The sequence below is a fragment of the Eublepharis macularius genome, chromosome 2 (genome assembly GCF_028583425.1).
Source record: "Eublepharis macularius isolate TG4126 chromosome 2, MPM_Emac_v1.0, whole genome shotgun sequence".
Taxonomy (NCBI): Eukaryota; Metazoa; Chordata; class Lepidosauria; order Squamata; family Eublepharidae; genus Eublepharis; species Eublepharis macularius.
In genome coordinates, this window is record NC_072791.1 from 222,992,309 (window position 1) to 223,017,014 (window position 24,706).

The 24,706-nt window shown below is 45.5% G+C and overlaps 2 protein-coding genes across 3 annotated transcripts; one reads left to right on the forward strand and one right to left on the reverse strand.

The window, feature by feature from the left end:
- Positions 1–2,037: 2,037 nt before the first annotated feature.
- Positions 2,038–13,296, reverse strand: NABP1 (nucleic acid binding protein 1). 2 transcript variants are annotated; one of them, XM_054972906.1, is made up of 7 exons: positions 12,779–13,296; positions 12,260–12,398; positions 9,804–9,875; positions 7,114–7,186; positions 6,851–6,917; positions 5,481–5,552; positions 2,038–5,253 (listed from the first exon to the last, which is right to left on the reverse strand). In XM_054972906.1, exons 1-7 carry the CDS (start codon positions 12,861–12,863, stop codon positions 5,138–5,140), a joined length of 624 nt encoding a protein of 207 aa, XP_054828881.1. In that variant the 5' UTR covers positions 12,864–13,296; the 3' UTR covers positions 2,038–5,137. The 2 variants fall into 2 exon arrangements, with proteins under 2 accessions (XP_054828881.1, XP_054828880.1); XM_054972905.1 differs by having other exon boundaries at positions 5,163–5,552.
- Positions 13,297–23,078: 9,782 nt separating this feature from the next.
- On the forward strand, positions 23,079–23,912 carry LOC129325059 (testis-specific serine/threonine-protein kinase 6-like). The gene has a single exon (XM_054972567.1). It carries the CDS (start codon positions 23,079–23,081, stop codon positions 23,910–23,912), a length of 834 nt encoding a protein of 277 aa, XP_054828542.1.
- The last annotated feature ends 794 nt before the right edge of the window (positions 23,913–24,706 follow it).

Genomic DNA, 24,706 nt, shown 5'->3' on the forward strand with positions numbered 1-24,706 from the left:
AGCAGCCTTATACTTAAATCTTTCAAGGTCAGTGTTGTCTATTCCAACTAGGGTTGCCAATTTCCAAGTAGTGGCTGGAGATCTCCTGGAATTGCAACTGATCTCCAGACCAGAGATCCGTTCCCCTGGAGAAAATGGCTGCTCTGGAGAATGGATTCTAGGGCATTATACCCTGTTGAAGGCCTTCCTCTTCCCAAACCCTGCCCTCTCTAGGGTCCTCCCTCCATATCTCCAGGAATTTCCCAACTTGGACCTGGCAACCCGAACTCCCAACAGGCAGCAGCTCTCCAGGGGCCTCCGGTGGAAGCCTTTCATATCACCCACTGCTGGTTTTTTTATCTGGAGATGCCACAGATTCCACTTGGAACCTTCTGCACGTCATAGCGAAGGCTCTACCACTAAGCTGCAACTCTACCTTCCTTCCACCCAGCGTGCGGCTATCCAACAATTCCTCCAAGAAGTTAAAAGATGGCACCCACGATTCCCCCTTCATTTCAGACTCACAAGTCTGCTAGGTAAGCTAGGCTGAGATAGGCAGGCAGCCCAAGGTTACCCAGCCAAGTTCATGGCAGATTGGATGTGGGTCCCGAGAGCTCCTAGTTTGATACTCTAGCCCAGTCGCACTTGATGGCTCTGAAGGTATCTGGGCCTCTTCTGAGCACCCATCTCTCAACTAGGGCATCGAGGCCTGAAGTTAAGTATGGGGCACCCCCTCCTCAAAACTCTACATCTTACAAAGGAAGCCTGGCTCTCAAAAGCTCACATCTTGGGAAACCTGTTGGTCTTTGCAGGATACCGGCCTCAACTTTTGCTCCTCTACCGCAGGCCAACATAGCTACATACTTGAATCCAACTCGAAACAGCCACTGCTAGAGGGAATGGAAGACATCTAAGCTCTGAGCTGCTGGCCCCATACAACGGAGCTTATTATAAAAGGTATCAAACTCTCCCGCGACCATTATTCAACATTAGTCAGTCAACAATAAGTCAGTATATGTTGTAATTTATTATCTGTGATATAAAACAGAGTGCTCTTGTGCAACAAATAGTCATTTCCCTTAAAAGGATATCCTCATCTAAATTCTCCATCTCAAAGTCACAATATAAACGAATACATTCCTATACAAAAGTTCTTGTGGCTGCAAATAATTGGATTTTGCAGCTACAAGAACATTTGTAGATGAATGTATTTATTCTCTTTTTATATTTATTATTGTGACTTTGAGATACAGAATTTAGATAAGGACATTATTGCACAACAGCACTTCATGTATCACAGACAGTAGATTACAGCATATACAGACTTACTGTTGACTCTTTTAATGTTTAATTATGGTCACAGGAGGGTTTGATACCCTTTATAATAAAGCTTTATTCATACCCGTTGCCCATGTTATGGCGGGCAGCGACGGTCCTCACAGCCCTTCCTCCACGCGACAAACAGTAATGGAGATACAACTTTATATGCGGTTACACTCCGGTCATTTAGAAGTTATACCTAACATATGTAATAATATACTTTATTTTATGTATGTGTTTGGTGTGCATACTGTTTCCAGGTGGCTTCTTTGGTTTGCTGGTCACTGTAGGCACGGTCCTCCGTGAGCCACAGCATATATACCACTGATGTAGCCATGACACCACACGGACTTTGTAGGGAACCACAGCACAAAAGGCGACCAGTAAAGGTATATAAATACTTACCTTGTTGTGTATTTACTGGAATAAGAGGAACAATCTACATGCTATCTAAATCTGTCTACATGCCCATCTAAATCTCTCAAATTTTGAAGTTCTAAGCAAAAATAGTAAAATTTGATTTATATACCGTTCTTCAGGAAAATTTAACACCCACTCAGAGCAGTTTCCAAAGTGTGTTATTATCCCCACAATAATCGCCCTCTGAGGTGGGTGGAGCTCAGAGAGCTCTGAGAGAGCTGTGACTGACCCACGGTCACCCAGCTGGCTTCCGGTGGAGGAGTGGGGAATCAAACCTGGTTCTCCAGATTAGAGTCCTGCCGCTCTTAACCATAACACCAAACTGGCTAACTCTATCTGCCTGCAAACAGCAGCCATTTTCTGCCTGAACCCAGTTCAAGCCCTATTCCATGGCTCTAGAGCATGTCGATTCTTAGGACCCGCCTATCAAGACAGAGGAATTCCACCCAAAACTCGACCCACCTAGCCAGAGCTTCATAAATAGTATGACAAAATGAGCTGAACACCCTGCGTGCAGTTGTATTCCACGCCGGCTCGGACTTTTGCCCTTCAGGAAACAAAACAAAGTGATTAATCAAGCAGCAATAAGAAAACAGAAATAACACATTAGAGCATATTTCTTACCAAAAGCCACTAGGACTTAGGACCTCTGACAACCAGGTATGACTGAGGCAGTCCTTAAGCGACTCCACACAAAACCGACACGCTTATCTAGAAAATCTCTATCAAAGACCTGCAACGAGCAATTTGGTTACCTCATCCATATACAAGAGTTTTGACACCTACAGCGCACGGGCAAGTCATGTTTTGTGAGAAGCCTGCTATTACGGCTTCTTGAGCATCCCACCGAGGAAGACAGGTTAATTCTCATTTGACCCTCACCCACAGATTAGCAGAATTACCACAGAAATTGCTGTTGAAAATAGTTTGTCTGAAGACGGCTTCCTTTTTCCGCAGCTATTACTGCTGGAGTCGTGTTTGAAAAGGCTTTATTCTGCAACTTTGGTTTTTCCCCTTTGTAGCCAACCCAAGGGCTTTTAGCATCTAAATAAAATATGTGCCCAACGCAGAAGTCCCATAACTGGAAGAGTCTACGCTCGACCACGGTGCGATTGTTTCAGCAAACGTTCTTCCCAGTTCTGTTAGCCCTGTGAATTACTGCTCAAGGTAACAAGTTATTCCAGACATTCTTAATAACAGAGACGATAAAAGTTCCTAGATAACAGAAGAGATCCAGACACCACCAAAAGTGCTCTAGGGCATACACAGCCTGAGCTATATTAAGAGAACTGCTGCAACATCCAGCTTAGCTTTGAAATATGACTTGGGAGTTCACACAAAGCATCAAACATGAAAAGTCAGTCCCAAAGCTGCTCAGAATTGCAGCAGCAAAGATAAGACTCCCAGCCAAACCCCCTCCCCTGTCCTCTTTAACAGCTATGCAAGGAGAAGGGGAACCAGGCAAATAGTTTCCTCTGTTCTGCTAGTCTGAAGAGACAGTTTTGGAAGTTATGCTTTCCACAAATACCACTTACCTAAAGCATGAGTATAGCATTTTGCGGGAGCAGAACGGAAGTCTATGCGTTATTCAAATTGGTTCAGGCAAAAATAAACATTCCACTGAAGGCGGCGGTATTTTTTTTCCTCAAGATGAGACCCACAAGCGTCAATTCCCAAGTCGTAGGCAGCCCAGATCTGCTTGTGTTGACTCATGGTGGGTGCCCCCTCATCAACAAATCCTTTCCACACAAGGCACACTATAACTGCTTGAATCTTAAACCAAAGCGTGCTGCTTTAAAAAATTTAAACATGACCAAAACAAACACAGCAGGAAAAGCAGCTTTCTAAAGCATGTAAAGGAAGAACCATCAATAGCATAAATAAATAAATCAATGGGATACATTTCCGAACAAGTACAATCAGGCCTGACACCAAAGAAAGACGGGAGGAAGGCATCCCAAGTCCAATTTCACTGAAGGCAACCTTGTCAAAGGAAAAAAGTATGATCTGTTATTTTTAAATATGGCTAGTGCAACTTTTATTTATGAGGTCCGCTTTGAGGAAAACCGTAACAAAAATAAACAGGAGGGGGACAGTCGTTTTACAATATTTCAGTGGATTCCAAATGTGATTCCCTAACAACATGAAACTTAATTCTGAAGATTATTTGGGGCAAAGACCCAGGAATGTGTTACATTGCCAAAAAACTACAATTGTCTTACAAAGAGAGAAAATCTTCGGAGATTGGAACTATTCCTCTTTTTTAATATACTTTGTAGCTTGAAAACAATCTGCAGTAATGGCAGAAAAGTTGCATTTTCAGCAATCGTAGCATTGGTTAGTCCTGTAATTGAAACCAAGAGTGAGTCAAACGGGCACTTGAGAGTTCAGTTGGATAGGCTGGGAGGTGCGGTGGGTTCAGTTTTCTTTGCACTGACCATTTTCTTGGCAGCTCCTCCCTTGAGCACACCTGGGCCCGGTTTAAACAAACAGCAGAATAAAACGGTAACGTTTGTCTCTTTCACTGCAGATGTGAGTTTTACCTGTGCCATCCTAAGTAGAGTTAGCCTCTTCTAAGGGCTTAGAAGAATAATCCTGCTGAGGATTGCACTGGAAGAGTCCAAAATGCTCTCCCTATTGTGAAACAGACTATTGTGCAAAGGGGAAAAGCTAGCCTGCCAGAATGTTCAGCTTCTGTACCACGGGTTGGGTTTCTCCACCCCTGGCACAGGGCAACACGCAGATTTCCAACTTTCACCTAGAAATGATACGGTCCAGTTACAGCTGCACCACAACTGACGATGACTGTATAACTTGCCCATTGTACTACCCTTAACAATTTCAATGAGACTCCCACTGATGTCATAAATATTCTGAAGAGGGGGATCAGAACTCGGCTCAGAAGCACAGTCAGGATTTATCTGAACTTTCCTAACCATGTTTAGTATTTCTTGCCCTCTGAACTCTGTTTCTCAAGGGTTACAAAAGGAAGCCGTTACTAGAGAGTATTTCACATTGGACCATGGAAGGAGCAACAAGCATGTTTCGGCAAGAGAAATTCGGCTTTCTCCAGTCAAACGAAGCCATCCCCCAAACCGGAGAACTTATCACTCTCCTCCACGCTTGCCGCACTAGATTACCCTTCAGCATTTGTTGCCTGGTTACTTTAACAACTCTGGACAATTCAGGAGGAGATGTGGGCCATTTATTTTGTTTGAGGGGCTCCCATTAGCCACATGGGGGTCGAAGGACCAGGAAAGAGAAATCTTAAGGCTGTACGGCTGGGATAAGCAAAAATGGAACCAAAAAACAACGCACACCAAAACAAGCGCCCAACCAAATTCAGCTTTCGTTTCAGAAAACAACTTCTAATTTTCAACCAAGAACCTCTGATTTTTTTATACTAGGACCCCCTGCTTTAAGACATTTCCCTCCTTCGAACGTAACACATTAGCAGCTTCTCTGCGTTTTCTTGCAGGGTGGGAGAGGAGGGCCACGACAGAATCCTTCTCTCCATATAACAGAAAGCAGGAACTGGAAGGAAGGACAAACCGTTTTCAGTTACGATAAATAAAAGTGCCGTAAGTGTTCAGGTCGCGCGTACAGCTGAGATGGAAAGCGAGGCGTCTGGCCTGGTCATCTTTTGGAAGCTCTGCGGGGATCCCTCCCGTTACTTATTGGGCCTTGAAGGGGGCGTGGGTTATTGGACCGCACCGGTGTGGATGAAGAAGCGCGGTCCCGTCCGCCGGCCCTCCCTGTACCTGCATAGGAGGCGGTGTGATTGTACGCCACCGGTAATCCGCTCAACTCAGATCCTGTTTGTAAGCCATTTGCTAAAAAAGAAAAAGAAGGAACCGAGAAAGCGAACATCAGAACACCTTCGCGTACAATTCTTAGCTTCCTCTTTCTCAACTAGGGAACATTTCGCACCAGGGCAATTAGAGGCTGGCGAGAGATCAGCAGAGACCTGAAATCCCAGAAGGCCGTTTGCTTTTTTCAAACGCTCACGTGAGAGTTGCCAGCTCACGGCAAAAACAAGTTGCCGCATGCCACAGAGAGTTTGGCTTCTCTTCAACAAATTCAAAAGGTACTGATTTATAAACTGGAACAGGTGTCCAAAGGAAAACCAACACAAAATCATTTCGTTAGCCAGTAATTTACTCAATGAGCACACAGCCAAGTGGGCAGCCGAATAGCCGAAGCGTTCACCCAGCACCGTGGAGGGAATTTCACCTCAGCTTTGTTCTGACTTGGTGTCTGGGAAAGCGTAATATTCTCCCGACAGAGAAGTTTGTTGCTACCCTGAACCATCTTCCGGCAGAGCAGCAAATTCACTGGGGATGTTAACATGTGGCAAAACGGTTCTAACTTCTTAGCCACTTCTTCCCTACCAATCAAGATCCTAAACCATCATTTAAGCACAGTTTCAAACCCTGACTTTAGATCCAGAGGAGTCAGCCGTGTTAGTCTGTAGCAGCAAATAGAAAAGAGTCCAGTAGCACCTTTAAGACTAACCAACTTGACTGTAGCATAAGCTTTCCCTGACTTTGCAGATGAAAAAAGCAAACAGGTTATCTCATAAAGCACCCCATGTGAGTGTACTAGTACAGCAGGAGAGAGGCAGACCAAAGGGCTACCTGACTCATTTTCACCACAAGCAAGCTAGGATTTGTTTGTGACATCCAAACGCTGCTGACGTCTGTTAGCTTTCATTAAAAACCGGAAAAGGCTGCACACTGGAATGCCAAATATTTTTCGTGGCTGGCTAGAACACCAAACAATCCTTAAAAAACTGTTCCTGGGCATATTGGGCTTGGTTCCATGGAACCCTGCAGAAGGAAAATAGCTGCTAATGTTGCTCTAAAAATTAGCGTTAAAAGAAGCTCATAAAAACGGAAAGGTTTTATCACTCCACCTGCCTAAAGGAAAGAAATCTTGGCATTTATAATCCAGACCCATGCATATTTAGAATAGCGCTGTGCCCCGTGGCATTTATTCCTAAGCATGGTTTCACATTTCTCACACTAGCAGAAGGTAAAGAACGATCCGTGAGCAGAAGACACGGAACACAGCTTGGATCCAACCAGGGACATTCCCGACTGTTTCCACAGATGAAAAATGAAAGACTTACCAGTTGGTCCAAAAGTGCAAGTACTGATATTAGTTGGCAGAAGGGAATTGCTCGGTTCACTTTGCCCCTTTAGAGAAATGGAGAGACACGCACAAATTAAAATAACCAACTCCTCAAGGAGCATACGGTTCCCCAAACATCTATGAAAGGTGCCCAAATGATCTTCGTCGCCAGTCCTTATTTAAACACCCACTTATTTAAAGCTACATCTCCCAACTCATATGCCCCCCCTTCTAATCAGAGTCTCTGAGAAACGAGCGTACCGCTTTATTGGACTGCCCAAGATCGGAGTTGGGTTCGCTAAAGTTGGGCACTTCAGAGTACACCATACAGAACCTGTGCAGATAAAAACACGATTGTCAGACACAGCAAACAGCCTTGACCACGGATTCTTGTCTCATTGCGTTTCTGGAGACAGCACATTCTTTTTAGCTCCAAAAGTCTGGGGGAAACGCAAGCATGTTTGGCTCCATCGTGGCTCCCAGCAGAACTCTAAACAAGTCTAAAATCCCAAAATGGTCATTTGACCCCTCTAGCAACTGAAGCCACAAGATACCAAGGGGGGGGGGGTATCCACTGATGGCAAATTTAGCTTGGATCCAACTCCAAATTCGTACCTAAGCCTGTGATACTATGAAGTAATATACTATTACTATATGAAGTAATATTACTAAGCAAGTATTTTCAGCAATGGTTTTAATGCAATGTCTCTCAGGGATGCTCAGTAGTACAAGCTTAGAATTTCACGCCAGATTACATTTGGGCATGATGTAAAAATACATGTGTATGAAGTTCTTATCACTGCTTTGTTTAATATATATTAATTTTACACCATTCAGTGGTAGAGGATGAAGTTATCTCTTAACCAGCCACTTTCTAGACCAGTTTCAATACGCAATTAAACCGAGCTTCTTAACGCAATCATGAAGTTATGAGAAATTGGGGTGGAGCTGGGTTAGATGTTAGCTTTCAGTTGTGATATCAGACATGGTGATCCTGTATTTATTTACATACTACATCAATTTCATCATAGCTTTAATGAAACTGTGAAAAGTTTAGGATTAGGTTTTGGTGGTAATAATATGGTTAATTAAAGTACAAAACCCCAAAGGATGGGAAACAAACCTGGTTCTTAAATTTTTGAGCAGGCTCCAAGCCAAAGAGAATTTGGGTCAGATTTTAATAATCATCCTTCCTCTATGACTGTCCCAGAACAGCTAATGTTACTAATCCAGAAGGAACATCTTTGCCCGTATCAGTAGACGCCACCACCCATCATTCTTCCTTCATGTAATGCTGTCGCAGATGCCTTGTTTCCTTAGCCGTTCTTTTCCAGGCCTACATGAACGAAGAACTCTGCATACTTCTACCTTGCTCAGCATTCCATACTGCCTACCGTAACTTTTTTTAAAAAACCAAAAAACAGGAAGAGCCGGTAATTTGGGAAACTTGCACTAATTTCCCACAACCCTAAACTGTGTCACCAGGAAAGTACAAATTCTGCAGCAGAAATATCATTCCGGGATCCTACGAAACCTTGCCTATTGGGATATCAAACCATTTCATTACCAAAAAAGGTATATTACTCTTCCAAGGAATTCATGAAGCTAAAAACTTGCTCTCGCTCCCCCAAAACATTGAGTGAAGTAGTTCTCTAGATAGTCATCATCTTTTTCTTCTCCTCACTTCCCCCCAAACACTTCCCCCCCCCCCACATTTGAGGTAAAGCAAGGAGGCACAGTTACTTTGTATCAAAGGGGCCATAGCATCGAAATCGCAGGAGGTCATAGCCCCTCTCTAAACTGCCTTGGTCAGGCCACACCTGGAGTATTGTGTGCAGTTCTGGAGGCCTCTATTCAAAAAGGATGTGGACAAAATCGAGAGGGTGCAGAGGAGAGCAACGAGGATGATCAGGGGTCTGGAGACTGAGCCCTACGAGGAAAGGCTGAGGGCCTGGGGAATGTTTGGTTTGGAGGAGGTTGAGGGGGGACATGATTGCTCTCTTTAAATATTTGAAAGGCTGTCATTTGGGCAAGGAGCTGTTCCAGTTGGCAGCAGAGGGTAGGACCTGAAGCAACGGGCTTAAATTACATGCACAAAGGTACCGGCTGGATATTAGGAAGAACATTTTCACGGTCAGAGTAGTTCAAAAGTGGAATCAGCTGCCTAGGGAGGTGGTGAGCTCCCCCTCACTGGCAGTTTTCAAGAAGAGGCTGGATGAATACTTGTCAGAGATGCTTTAGGCTGATCCTGCACTGGGCAGGGGGTTGGACTAGATGGTCTGTATGGCCCCTTCCAACTCTGTGATTCTACATGTGATGTAATTTCTGCAGGGGCTATTCACTTGTGCAAGTCACTATCAGAACACGCGTTTGTGGATGGACACCCAAAGTGGACCTCTTACGTTCGCTAGCTGACTGATTCCACCCAAAGCACATGCTTAGTAAAGCCAGCCAACTGCTCTGCCTGCAGTCTGTGGATACGCATTATTATGACCCACTAGACAGAGGGGGAAATTTACCTTTACACCCCTAGTAGAGGCTGGCTCCTCCAGAGTAGCGTGGAAACTCGCACTGTGGCTGCCTCTACCGTGCCTAGCCTGCGGATAAATAGAGGACTTCAGTTCTTAATGCTGCAAGTCCTTCAATCGTGATAATGTGTTAACCCAGTGACAGCTGGTACATCTAGTCTTACCTGTTTAGGAATGTATTAAGGCAAGGAACCTGGGCAAGACAGGACCAAATTGTCCCTTCCATCCAAGTGGGACTCCCATTTATTTGAGCCATTTGACGCTGACAACCTAAACTCCTAGGGGCACGGATATTAAACCCCCTTAAGCCAGTTAAAGAGACTGTGGGATTCACGTTTCTTCAGGCCTGCCCAAAGACCCCCGTCGATACCTACCAGTTCAGCCTCCAAGATGCAAAGCGTCAGTGTAAAACAAGATACTCACTCGCCAATTTTTTGAAGGTCGCCTCCCCTTCCGGTGTAAAGCGTAAGGCATCCTTTCCACAGAGACGCATACCTAAGCAAAAGAGCACCGGTAGCGTTAGAAGGGAAACGGAACAGCGGACAGGTGAAAAAGCGGGTCCCAGCCAAAGTTCAGCTCATCTGTATCCCATTGATCGAAACAGGAAAGTTTGGCGCACAATTAATTCTCTGCCACTGAAATCAATTCTCTGCCACTGAAATCAATCAGGTTCTCTGCGACTTTGGATGGATCGTGTCTTAAACACAACAAAATAATTTACCCATCAGTCAGCAGATAATGGAGTAACTCCGCTACTCAGCTCAGAAGTTATTCAAAATGTTCTTTTAATCAGCAATAATTCACATAATTCACATAACAGAATATCCTTCCCTTGCATCTGATGAAGAGAACTGTGATTCTCGAAAGCTTATGCTACAATAAAGTTGGTTAGTCTTAAAGGTGCTACTGGACTCTTTTTGATTTTGCTACTACAGACTAACACGGCTAACTCCTCTGGATCCACTTCCCTGGACCTAGGAATCTATACAACACAAAAGACAAGACATATTCCCCACCCTCATGCTTACAACATCAGCCATCTGACTTTTTAAAGTGGGGAAACTGAAAGTAATGAATTTGCTAATGAGACAGGCAAGAAAATATATTTCACAATTGTTTTCCGAAAACAAACACGGCAACTCAGGTGATTTGCTTGTGTTCCTTTGCATTTGTCACAAATGAAGCTACAGCGCACTGTAAGAGAACATAATGCTTGCCCTGCCAATTGCAAGTTCTGTGTCTCTTATAAAGCACATCAGATTCTTGGTTTTGCTTAAAGACAGTCAACTAGAGGAGGAGGTAGAAATCTGATTGCTTCTGAAAAAAATGACCTCTTAAAGATTACTACATGATACCCGAACCTCAGTCATCTAAAATACCGTATTTCAAAAGAAGCATACAATACAGTGAGGCACATCACTTCTTTAAGTTATATAAAACCTAAATTGCTTTACTATATAAAAAGACTCAGCTATTTCTGCAGATTTTACTGTACAAGACAAATGTTCGAACAGTTGGGTAGAACGGGCATTGCGTTTTCACCTTAGTAATGGACCACACATAAAGCGAATGAAAACATTACGGTTTTTAGGCATATCTGTAAAATATTTCGAAGTGTGCATGCCACCAAGCTGCCTACAAAACTTCCACAATCATGCACGTAAACTGCAAACTCATCATGGGAACTTAAGTTAGCTGCTGCAATTTGAAGTGTCCACACAAGGCCAAAGTAGATGATACAACTGAAAGCCATTTCATTAGTATCGCTGATAGACAGGAGGAGGGGGAACGAAGCAGAGCAGCTCTCACACACCCCCACTTTTCTTCCTGGTGGGAAATCAATCTGGCAATAACCTTGCCAGGAGAAAAAACGGCCAGCAGAGGAGAGAGGGGAAAAAACGGTCTCTTCCCCTTTTGCCAGCAGTGGGGTGCAGTGGTTGGTGTCAAGACTAGGATCTCAGAGATCCAGGTTCAAGCCGCCACTCTCCCATGGAAGCTGGCTAGGTGACTTTGAGCCATCAGTCTCTTACAGCCTAACCTACTCCACAGGGTTGTTTTGAGAATAAAACGGAGCAGGGGAGAAAATTGTCACCTGCTTTGGGCCCCAATGGGGAGAATGGTGGGGTATAAATGAAGTTAAAGGGGAAGGAGCTGAAATTCCCACTTCGGCCCAGTGGAGATCTGCGCTTACTGACTCAAAATAACTCAGCAAAGAAAAGGAAACTGACAGAGGAAGTTCTTTTTTTAAAAAAAAACCCACCTCATTGTAAAGAAATGAGTCATGGATCACACAAGCCAGGCATGTTGGATACAGACCTGTCTCTGGAAATTCAAGTTGGCCAAACCGGCACCAGCCCCAAGTCTCTGGGGCAGACCAAATTTTCAGCACACAAGACCACTAATGTCTCTGGCCCTAGATCCCTATACTAAATCAGCCCCGTAGGCCCATCAAGTCTATTCAGACTGGCGGCTGCTCTCCAGGGTCTTTCACATCCCCTACTGCTTTGTCCTTTTTAAAATGAAGATGATGGAGATTGAACCCAGGACCGTCTGCATGCCAAGCAGAGGCTCTTCCATTGAGCCACAGCCCCTCCCCAACATTTGCAGAAGCAGTTTGTGTTATGATAAATGTGTAAGCTTTCAAGGTGACACAGGACTCTTGTTCTTGCGGCCTGGAACCAGTTTGGCTCTGTCAGTGCCCGACGAAGGTGGCCTGTTCTTAATATTCTCCTTCTTCCTCATAAGAAATTCCTTTCAGAAAAAGAAGCAAGTCAAGGCAGACTTCATTTCCCCCCAAGGCACAAGGGGAGTCAACAGGAATATTCATCAGCGGCTTGAGGAGGCCAGGGTTGAGGCCAAGCCACCCCACTGGAACATACCCTTTGGTCAGCCGAATGATATCCCCCGGCTGGATGAGGCTGCCGAGTTCGTCCCACACCGAGATGGTGACGCTGCCCGTCTTGTCAGCCACTTTGCACGACCTCACCTCGTGCCCGTCTTTGGTCTTGGTGACCCGCCCTGCACAGGAAAATCCAAAGCGGGAGAGAGAACATGAACGGGTCTAGAACAGCATCAACCTAGCAGGCAGCTTGCTTGCTTTCCTTTTCTTCCCTTCCTTCTTTTTTTGGAAGAAAAAGTTTGCTGCCAACTAAAACTGGGGAGCAAAATTGTTTTTAAAAAAAATACATGAGAAATGCAAGTGTCTAGAACAGGTGGAGGGCAATTGAAACCTGCTCTCTGCTCCCAATTCAGAAGAAGAGAGGAAGGCAAGGTAGGTGGCTCCGTCCCACCCCACCTCTGCCAAGCCACCACGTGTCACCAACTCTTTACACACCACGTTACTCCCAAGGAAACCTGGAAAGGAAAGCGGGAGGGGTAGCTGCCACGGGCCCACTTACCAATCTCCAGCACTATAAAGACGACATTTAAATTTTTCAGTCCGGGCTTTATGTCTTTTATGAAGTGGTACGTTTCATTGGCCATGGTGCTGCGGCTTCCTCGGGAGGAGGAAGGCGCAGGTGCTGCGGGAGGGGAGGGGCGGGCAGAGCCAGACAAAAGCAAGCAGGGACGACCCGCTAGGTACGTTGGAAGGGGCTGGAGCGGGACCGAGGCAGGCAGGGCGGGCAAGTGGAGTCTTAGGGGAGGGCACGCGCGCCTCCTTGCGAGTAAGGCCTGCGCAGGAGGGCTTCGGGGAGACTCAGCCAGGGAAGGAACCGGCCCCTTCCAGGTCCTTCCCCGGGCAGCTCTCTGGTTCTTATTCTTTGACAGCGCCCTTGGGGGGCTTCCTGGCTGGCTGGCTGGGCCCCCCGGTGCCTGCTTTCCCCTCCTCTCCCCCCTTGCTTAAGAGCAGCAGCAGCACCGCCGCTTCCACACGTGCTCCCCAAACACACACGTACGTCCACCGATTCCAACTGTGCCCCCACTCTCTAAGCCGAGCATGTGCTGCGCTCTGCTTTTATACCGGGAGGGCCTGACCATTCCTCGGAATCGGGAGGGGGGGCAAGAGGAAAGCTTTTAGGGAGGGGAAGGGGGGCCGGGAAAGCCAAAGGCGGGCGCGGCACGTCTCGGCCTCCCGCTGCAACTCCGCCTCCCGTCCTGCCCCCCCTCGCCCTTGAACTGCGCCCGCTTTTAGGCATGGGAAGGTCGGAGGTGGAGCCCCCGCCCCCCGGAGTCCGAATGGACGCGCCCTTTGGAACGCGGAGACATCAGAATGGAACTGAATGTGACAAAGTGCCCCGTGAGAGGCGCTGATTGGCTGGCCGGCCTCCTTTTGTCCTATGACCGAGAATGTGGACTCGCCTCCCTTTTCCCCTCTCCGGGGCAGGTCGGCGCCCGTCTCGCCAGGCGGGGAGGGCTACTGCGGACTCTTTAAATGGTCGCAGGAGACCCGGGCCAGAGGGGCGGCTCTTTCTTCGCTGGACTCGCACTCTCTCCCACCCACCCTTTTCCAAAGGAGCGTGAGAAAAGGCACCTCTTATTTCCTCTGCGCCCACCCTCCGTTTACTGCAGGCTCCTACCTTTTCCCGCTCCTACTCTCGAGAAGAGTAAGCTCCGGAGCCAGTAACACCTTAAAAACCAACCGATGGTCGTTAAGGCGTCGCTGGACCCGAATCTTGCTCTTATGCTACAAAATCGAAAAGAGTCCAGTAGCACCTTCAAGACTAAACTTTACTGTAGCATAAGCTTTCGAGAACCACAGTTCTCTTCGTCAGATCTGACGAAGAGAACTGTGGTTCTCGAAAGCTTATGCTACAATAAAGTTGGTTAGTCTTCAAGGTGCTACTGGACTCTTCAATTTTGCTACTACAGACTAACACGGCTAACTCCTCTGGATCTTTTACTACAGACCAACATCTACCCACCTGAAACTAGATTTCCAAGGAGGAGCTTTCAAGAGTCAAAGCTCCCTTCGTCAGGTACAAAGGGGTGGAAAGGAAGGGAGTTTTTGAGATGGGAAAGCTCACGCCCTGGAAATCTAGTTGGACTCTAAGGGGCCACTGAATTCTGGAATCTTGCTCTTCTACTGGAGACCAATGTGGCTACCCACCTGAAACTATCCCAGGAAGCGGCAGTCAAAGATGGAAGGCGGGATTTGAGTCCAGTGGCAGCTTAGAGACCAACAAGATTTTCAGGGTATAAGTTTTTGAGAGTCAAAGCTTCCTTTGTCAGAAACAGAAACTTTAAAGGGAACTTTACCATGGGAGATTTCTGAAGCGGGGAGTTGATTTGCAAGTTAGGAACAATGGCGACACACACATGCATCCAATGAATCAGGATTTTTTTCACACTACAGATGCTAATTTTCTGCACTTCACACCCCTGCTCGATCAAGCCTGGATTATTGTTTGTTTTCTAGTTTGTTTATGTTATTTATAGTCCGCTTTTCTCACTGAGACTAAAGGCAGATTACACAGTGTGAGATTAGTACAATAAATAATGCAATAGGATATATAAACGTGAATTTGCAAAGACATAACATCAGTTGAAACCCAATACGGAGTTGAGAAAATGCTGGAGCAGAGCATAAGCAATTCTAAGACTGCTATATTTGCTTCTCCACATGACATTTGCGAGCAAAAGATTGAAAAAATGGCATGTATGCACTGAGGGTTTTTTTTAAATGAGAGATGATTTTTCTGATGCAATTGTCAAAAAAATGTAGCTGTACTATTCTCATTGACTCATTGACCCACACTCCAAATAACAATCAAACTTGGGGAATGTGTGATTGATGTGCGACCCATGACTGTGCTCATTGGGAAGTATGCCCCACAGAAGCCAACCAGACTTTCTCCCAAATAAATGGTTGGCTTTCCGCAAACAGTGCAAAACCGAATGATTCAGAAAGGCTTTTTTCTCAGATAGGAGGGCTGTATTGTAGGGAGGGGGGTCTCAGATGTTTCACTAATGAGTTAGGAACCACAAACTTCACCATTATGTTGCCTTACATATTATCTGTTGCTTTAAATATGTACTCCTATATACTCTCTGTGCTTCATGTGGTTTAATGTCAGTCCTAGAATTGATTCTGTTCTGTTTCAGCAATTCTTCAACCCCATACTGGATCCTTGCTAAGGCTATGTCTTTGTAAACTTGTATTCATTTACCCTATGGTATTGTTTATGGAAATGTTCTTGACACTGTATGGAAATGCCTACCTTTGGCCTTGCTATTGATTGTACTAATCCCACACTATATTATCCACCTTGAGTCTCAGTGAGAAAAGTGGACTATAAATAAATAAATAAATAAATGTGCATGAATACCACAGATTTTGCTAAATAGAAAACTGCAGGAGGAATGGGGGCTCTGGCCCAGTGAGTTTATGTCTGGGTATGTCCAGACTCGTACTAACTCAGCTGCATTCTGAGTATACCAAAACAGGTAACGTTGCCAACCTCCAGGTGGTGGCTGGAGATCTCCCAGGATTACAACTGATCTCCAGGCCATAGAGATCAGTTCGCCTGGAGAAAATGACTGTTTTGGAGGGTGGACTCTATGGCATTATACCTTGCTGATGTCCCTCTGCACCCCAAACCCCACCCTCTCCAGGCTCCACCTCCAAAATCTCCAGGAATTTCCCAACCTGGAGCTGGCAACCCTGACAACAGGTCACCTAAAAATGAGAGTCCCTTCACAAGTATTCTGCACATACAGCTTCTGAGCATGGGCAAAGTGCTCAGATATCTGCAGGGCCTGAGAGAACCTTAAAGAGTTCAGTGTGAGGAAGGGGAGAATAAGCAAGGGGCAGCCGTCACTCATCCTAAAAGCCTGACAAGGAGATGAGGAAAGTAGACAGACGATAAATTTGTGTGGTTGTCGCTGCAAGTAGCTGGAGTCCAAGCCCACGCATTTCTGGGAAAATCAGCCTGAGCAGAACAGGAAATACGATGTGTCATTGAACCCAAAGTGCTGAGTTGTTAACCTGAGTAACCCAGCTCCAAACCCACGTGCTGCCTTTAAGGAGGAACCTCTGGATTCTAACAGTGAAACGCGGAGCAGAGTCAAGACTACGGTTGCCAACTTCAGGTTGGGAAATGCCAAGGGATTTGGGGGGTGGAGCCTGAAGAGGGCAGGGTTTGGGGAAGGGAGGGACCTCAATAGGGTACAATGCCCACCCTCCAAAGCAACCAATTTCTCCAGAGGAACGGATCTCTGTTGCCTGGAGATTAGTTGTAATTCTGGGAGATCTGCAGCCAACACCTAGAGGTTGGCAACCTTAGAACTTAACACCCCTTGAAGTGAGTGAGCTTAAATTGGGTAACATTCTTTAGGACAACATTGCAGATAATTGTGAGCTGGCTTTTTATCTAGGGGATGCTCAGGGGGGGTCCTTTTTTCTGTTGGGAACTCTTTTGAAGTGAAGCATCACAGAGATGTTCACTTCCATCGTGAAGGTGCTGGAAATTCTTTACTGCTTACTGCAAAAAACTAAGGTTCATCCGGGAGCAGGGATGGCTATTAAGGCTGCTTGAACGCTTGGTCTTTTCCTCTACTATTCATCACCACACGTTCACACTCATTTACAATTAGTTGTATCCTTCTAAGCAGGGTTGCCAACTCCCCCAGTGGGAGATCAGGGCCCTGTACTTATCTTGGTGTGTTTCTGCTCACATGAGCAGCACATGCATGCTCCCACGGAAGTCCTGGAAGTGACATCACTGATGTCCTGGAAGTGACATCATTGTGCGGGTCAAGGGACGGCCTGGAAGCGCTCCTGCTCTCACCAAGGGGCCAATCAGGCCACTGCAGGGTATGATTTGGCCCAAATTGGGCCGCTGTGGGCGCAGGAGCACACCGTGCCACCCAAGGGCACACGGTGCACCCCAGGGGCACACCCCAGGAAGCACGCCCTGCCCCAGCCAGCCAGGTAAGGGGAATGGCACCCCTACTTCTAAGTCCATTGAAGTCAATGGGTTTAGAAAGGTGTAACTCTACTTTGGACTGCATTGTTCTTTATTTAGAGAATTTATTTATTCTTTATTTAGAGAATATTTATTTAGAGAATGTCTGTGCTTTTTCTCCATAGATCTATGTAAGCCTGTTCAGTAGGCTAAAAAAATACAGCAACATTATAAAAAAAACAAACTTTCAAAAATTGCCAGTGCTAAAACCAGCAAGAAAACAGGACTGGCTTTTATTCCATACAGTGTTTCTGCAAAGACATTGCAATGCTCCCATTTCCGCAGGTGTTCTCCCAGTTTTTCAAAGTGCCAGTTTGTAGCAATTGTGACAGCTTCTTTTGTGATTGTAACACAATCCTTTCAGGTGCAAATTGATATCACTCTGGTGTCAAAAGAACACAGGGGCCCAACTGAATCAGTAAGAACCACTCAAACTAGGTCAATGAATATCCTCAAATTGTCAGCCGTTTTGCAACAATTTGTGCACTAAAAGCCAAGTATCTTCCCTGAAATATGTTTGTGGCAGATTTTACTTCTATCCCTGTTCAAGGTCTTCAGTGTAGCTGGCCCATGAAAGATACCCACAGCCTCCAAGGAAGAATTCAAACTCAAGAATTCAAACTCTGGATTTTTGGTAGCACAAGTGGGACTATAACTAGGGTGGTGGAGAGTGCCCTCAAGTCATAGCTGACATATGGCAACCCCTGGTGAGGTTTCCATGGCAAGAGACAACCAGAGGTGGTTTGCCATTGCCTGCCTCTGCAATCCTGGACTTTGTTGGAGGTCTCCCATCCAATTACTAACCAGGGCCAACCCTGCTTAGCTTCTGAGATCTGATAAAATCAGGCTCACCTGGGCTGTCCAGGTCAGGGCATAAACAGGTACTTATTTTTATTTGTTTCTTCACTTGTGGTTTAACCAAGAGATCACAAAGAGAAGTTTGCATTGGAATGTTAAACTAATCTAGAAGGGACTTTCTTTGCTCAGGTAGGAAAACACACAAGAGTCTTTCTACTCGAGACACCTGGGTGCATGTTCAAGTGCTGGGGGACACAATGTTAGCCGGGAAAGCATAGTTTTAAAAGACAGAGCCAGTGGAAATCACTCCAGAGAGGAAGGATTTTCTTACAGCTCTCTGCTGCCTCTGGCATGCCAGACTGTCTCCCCTTCCAGAGCTTTTACTCTGCCACCCTCGCTGCTTAAAACTTTGAATTAACTGAGCCTCGACAGGGCAAAGTCTCTGGAAAGGGAGACGCCAGATGCAGCAGAAGGCTGTGAATCTCCCCCCTCCCCCGAGCAATCTCTGCCGGCTCTGTCTTTTAAAACTACACTTCCTGGCTAACATTTCATGTCCTGACATGTGAAGAACACACGTCAGAAGTCTTGCGTAGAGAGACTCACACTGCCACTGCCAAGCTGAGGACCTCAGGCCAAAATTCTACCTTTCTGTTATTTAAATAATTTAAATTTTTAAAATTCTTACTGTGCTTTGGGCATTCGCACATACAGATTTCCTCCTGTACTTCAGACCAACATGGGTCTCAGCCCAGAAGGGCTGCCAACTGCCTGGAGAAAGAATGTCCTGTCCCTTTGATAGAGGCTTAAGTGGATGTGATTTACCTTCATGCCATGAGCAGTTTTGGAGGCCCATTTCCCCACATCAATCCTCTGTTAAAGAGGCAGGCCATTTTTTCCCCAGGCCTTTTGGGAACCCTACCCTACAGCCCAGAAATTTGACTCAGCGATTTAAGCAGGGTAACTTGCCGAATCCTGTATTTCTGCTATGCTGACGATCTATAAAAAGAAAATTAGAAGCAGAGTCATACCCATGTATTAGGATATGAAGACCTACTCCTGAGACTTTGGATAGCTACTGGCAGGCAGAATAGACAATATTGGGTTAAGTGGATGAAATATAGGACTCAGCAAAAGGTAACGTCATCTGTCCTCAGGAATCTTCCCTCCCTTTATGATTGTTCAAAGCATTTCAAATCCATGAGCTCGGTAAGCCTTACATCAGCTCTGTGTGATAGGCCAGCATGTAGCAGACTTGCCGAAGGCCACCCAGAAAATTCTTGCCTGGGGTAAGATTTGAACTGGGATCTCTGTGAGCTTCTGGCGCAGAATTTGCTGCCTGCAACCGGTCTTCTGCTTTTCCGGCCTGATAGTTTATTCTCCTGGGAACCAACAGTATGAGGAACCTGTGGCATCCAAAAGCTTGCAACACAACATTTATTGTAATACTTCCTTGGGTTCTTATACTATATCCAGATGCACCGGGCTTTAGAGCCATGATTCTCAAACGTTTTGAAGTGGGACTGGTTTCTTGGTTTCTAAGCTCACTGTCCTTTTCGTCCCCAGCTTGCAAAATATCTCCCGGCTATTTTGCCCCTCCCTGACATCAAATGTTATTTATTTATTTGCTTTATTTATACCTCACCTTTCACCCCAAAGAGGACACAAAGCAGCTCACATCGTTCTCTTCCATTTCATCCTCGCAACAAACTAGTGCGGTAGGCTAGGCTGAGAGTGTGTATTTATTATTATTTACTATTACTATTTTGTACTGTCAAAGGCTTTCACGGCCGGAGAACGATGGTTGTTGTGGGTTTTCCGGACTGTATTGCCGTGGTCTTGGCATTGTAGTTCCTGACGTTTCGCCAGCAGCTGTGGCTGGCATCTTCAGAGGTGTAGCACCAAAAGACAGAGATCTCTGCCTTTTTACTATTACTATTACTATTTTATTCAGTTTTTAGCCTGCCCTTCCCACGAACGGGCTCACGACAGGTTACATCAAAAATAAATACATTTTAAAATCACAATAAAGTCATAATACCCATAAAATATACAGCCTGCAGTCCCCGAGATGGCAGGTCCTCAACATGAATATCCACCTGTTTATAGTAAACAGGGAGGGAAGGGAAGGAGAGGGCAACATTCAAGTTGGACTGGTTCATATGAGAGGCCAAGATGATAACGCAGGAGGCTGGTAGGGAGGCTCACGAGACAGCACAGTGAGACTGGTCCAAAGTCACCTAGCGAGCTTTCAGGGAAGAAAGGGGATTCGAACCTGGGTCAAATCAGATCCTAGTCTGACACCCTAATCGCTACACTGCTCTGGCTTTCAATGCAGGAGTAAAATGCAGGAATCTCACATCAGTTAGTGCATAGAAAATTGTTTCCTAGCCAGTATCTAACTGCCTTACTGGATCACGTGTCATTAGATGGATATAACCTCCATGGAAATCAGAGGAACTTAGGCCGTTTCCAGACGGCCCCCCACCTCGCGAAACGTCGCGCGTCGTCGCGCGTCGTTGCGCAGAAAACGCGAAATATCGCGTTTTCTCAGGCGAGTTTTGCGCGACGTCGCGCAAAACTCGCGCGAGAAAACGCAATATTTCGTGTTTTCTGCGCAACGATGCGCGATGACGCGCGATGTTTCGCGAGGCGGGGGGCCGTCTGAAAACGGCCTTAGTTTCCTTAAATGAATTTACGAGTAGAGATTAAATCAAGTTTCTTCCACAGCTGACGTAGGGCACAGTCTGCTCTCTTAAGTTATATATCAGATTAACGACTGTGGTTTCCCCTGAAGAATGCTAGGAACTCTGGAGATGGTGCAGAGATTCTCTGATAGAGATCTGTCCCTTTTCCCACTCAGCTCCCATACACACTACATTTCTCATGGCTCCTAGAACAACCAATTAACTCTTAACATGATTTAAGTAAATATTGTAGAGATACGTTCAGTCAGCAGGGTTGTGAGCAGGGCTTTTTTTCAGCTGGAACGCGGTGGAACGGAGTTCCGGCACCTCTTGGAAATGGTCACATGGCTGGTGGCCCCGCCCCCTGCTCTCCAGACAGAGGGGAGTTGAGATTGCCCTCTGCAGTGGTGCGGAGGGCAATCTCAACTCCCCTCTGTCTGGAGATTAGGGGGCGGAGCCACCGGCCATGTGACCATTTTCTCCAAGGGCAACCCACTGAGTTCCACCACCTCCTTTCCCAGAAAAAAAGCCCTGGTTGTGAGTAACAATTTGTGAATAAGAATATGACAGTTTAAAGGCCAAATGTCCTACAAATGTCGTCTTGTATCCACAGTGTTCATGAAAATATGTGTAGTGATTTTTATGTTTATGATACATTTATATGTCACTCTTGAACAGTGCGTCCCTAAATCTCTGCCTTGAATGAAGTGTTTTTACAGGAATGAATATCAACCGTGTCTTTTTAAACTAGCCTTCCCAGCTAACATCGCCTCTCCCGACACATGTTCTTCCCATGTCAGATGTCTCGTGTAGAATATGCTAGCTCTATAAAAGAGCTAGCATATTCTATTGTGAAGTGCTAGGAGTGGGGAAAGAAGGGAGAAAAAATGTTAACTCCTCAAAAAGAAAAAAAGGCACGTTTTTCTTCAAACATTTTCTTCAAACAAAGGTATGGCTTCATGCATTCTTAGAACCTAACTCCTATTCTTCTCAGGAAATTTAAATTAAATAAAGAATTAAGCTGTTCTGGAGGAAATTATTGTTTCTTCCTTTGAAACAGGTAAGATTTTTAAAATGTATTTTGAATTATGATGAAGAGCTGTGATTTTAAAAATGTTTTTTAAGATGTTTTTAAAAAATTATTTGTGAAATTTCCTGCAGAACTAATTAAAGGTTTTACTTTTACCTGTTAGAAGTTTGACCTTGAGGCCCTTCGGAGACATTTTTTAAGTTTTCCATGTTGTCAGGATGATCATTTTGCTGCGATAAAGCCGGCCGCCTTTATAAATAGTCCACGTTTGAATAAATTGTGATGCTAATGTATATATTAGCATAAAAGATTTCAAATCCTCCATCTTCTTGCTGAATTAAGGACCTATTTATATAACCTAGACTGCCTAAACTCCATAGAATGTGACATTCCCGGCATAAATTGGTTTTGTAGTTTCAAATAATCTGGAAAGCTGTTCCTAAAGCATTTCCAAGTAAAACAAAATCCTTATAGGACTTCCTGAAATATCTAATAAACCAACAAACAAAATGCTTTACAGGATACAAGGCCTGGTTTCACACTGACCATGGGAGACTTAACTTTGGACTGCGGGTCACATGACGGAATGCTTCTCCATGAGAAAGAACATCACATTCCTACATAGACAATTAGCAGGAAGAAAATTATAATCCTTTTCCTTGACTTAACTGTGAAGGGAATTGCTTGTTGGCCAGAAGACCAATATCTTTCAATCTCCCGGTGTGGCCTGGAGATCTCTCAGAATTACAACTGACTACAAAACTCAGTTTCCTCTGGAGAAAATGGTGTCTTTGGAGGGTCACTTTATGGTATTATGCCCCCCTCTCTCCAAACTCAACCCTCCCCAAGTTCCACTCCTCAATTCTCCAAGAATTTCTCAACTCAGACCTGTCAGTCCTGAAGACAATTCATATATGAGCCCACAGTTGGAATCTAGTAGTACAGCCTAGTTTCCGCAATAAGAATTGGAGTTAATAGTAACTGAAAGGACTTGAAATTAGTGAAGGGACATCAACATTTACCATGGGGGAAGCTAACCTGAAATTATTAGCTCAGTTCCCCAAGGGATTAGTTGCCTGACACCACTGCTTATGCGCAGGGACGCATAACACATGACACTCCCAGCACTTCACAATACTTATTTGAGTAGTGATGACCTCGAAGCCAAGACTTCAGTGGGCACATGGGGAGTTAAAGTCTGGAGATGCCGATCATAATGGGTTGAAGCACTGAGTCCCAAGAAGAAAAAAACCTAAAGATCTGTCACCCTTACCAGGTCACCATGTCAAAGGGTTCCAGGGGAGACAAGCTACTAAGTGACCTAGGTTACAAGCTGGGCCAAACCCTAGGTGAAGGCAGTTATTCCAAGGTCAGGGTAGCCACCTCTGCTAAGTACAAAGGCCCGCTAGCAATAAAAATGGTGGACCGACGTCGAGCACCTCGAGACTTTGTCGAGAAGTTTCTGCCACGAGAGCTCTCTATCTTGCGAGGGATTCGGCACCCGCACATTATAAAAGTCTACGAGTTCATTGAGGTATACAATGGGACACTTTACATTGTGATGGAAGCAGCATCAACAGACCTGTTGCAACTGATACAGCAATCTGGGAAACTGCCCTGCGCTCCGGAAGCACGGGACATCTTTGCCCAGGTCGTGGGTGCCGTGCGCTACCTCCACGACAGGCACCTGGTGCACCGCGATCTCAAATGTGAAAATGTGTTGCTCACTTCTGATGGCCGTAGAGCAAAACTGACTGATTTCGGCTTCGGCAAGGAGTCCCGTGGATACCCAGAATTGAGTACCACCTACTGTGGGTCCGCTGCCTATGCCTCCCCTGAGGTGCTTATGGGCATCCCCTATGATCCCAAGAAATATGACGTGTGGAGCCTGGGCGTCATGCTTTATGTGATGATTACAGGATGCATGCCCTTCGATGACACGAATATCCATAATATGCCCTGCCGCCAGAAGAGAGGGCCCACGTTCCCTGAAGATCTGCCCAATTTACCAGAACCCTGCAAAACTCTTGTGAATCAGCTGCTCCAATTCAATCCAGAATCCCGACCCTGTGCGGGACTAGTAGCAAAGAACAGCTGGCTGAAGGGGGACACATAAGTGGGACGGCTTTCCCTAGTCCTCCTGTATCATTGGTACAACGAGGACATATACCAGCAGCCGTCGCTTCAAAGAGGAACACGTTAATAGAACAATGAAAATGTATAGTTGCTGGGGAAAGGTTTCTCAGATGTTGATCGTGGGAAGTAAGTAGGCAAACTAGTTTTGCGGGGGGAAAGACTACTTCGACACAAATTCCTCTGAAATTAAGCAACTTACTTCTAAGCAAATGGATTTAAGTTTGGGGTGCCTATGAGATCTTTTAAACCTTCCCTTCTTGTCTTGGCTGTGATTTTATTATTTCTCACTTGTTTGGAGCAAAAGGCATGTTTTTTATAGATGGGGATTACGCAACTTTTGTTTGTTTTTGACCAACATAGGAATGTTGTTCAGCAGTTTCTGTTTTGGCACTCCGGCGTTGCTGGATGGGACAGCACTCTACTTGTAATAACACACCTGATAACATGGTCACCGTTTTGTGAGACTGGAGAAACGTGTATATTTTATAGCTCTGGTACACACAAACATGTACTCTCAAAAAAGGAATCCCCGCTCTGCCATGGAATCTCGCTGGGTGACTTTGGGCCCGTCACACACTCTCAGCCTAACCTACCTCACAGGTCTGTTGAGAGGATAAAATGAAGGGGAGAATTATGTAAGCCACTTTCGGTTCCCATTGAGGAGAAAGGCCTGACATAAATGAAGTAAATAAACAAACACAAATGCATCGCCTCAAAAATCTGGCTTTGCAATCGCACACACGGAAGCTGGAAAATATGCATGTTGCCCTATTC

Coding starts and splice junctions, on each gene's coding strand:
- LOC129325059 (XM_054972567.1), top strand. CDS start 23,079: ATGTCAAAGGGTTCCAGGGGAGACAAGCTACTAAGTGACCTAGGTTAC.
- NABP1 (XM_054972905.1), bottom strand. CDS start 12,863: ATGGCCAATGAAACGTACCACTTCATAAAAGACATAAAGCCCGGACTG. Junction 9,876..12,259: donor ATCATTCGGCTGACCAAAGG/GTATGTTCCAGT, acceptor TCTTTTGCTTAG/GTATGCGTCTCTGTGGAAAG. Junction 6,918..7,113: donor TTGGGCAGTCCAATAAAGCG/GTACGCTCGTTT, acceptor ATTTCTCTAAAG/GGGCAAAGTGAACCGAGCAA.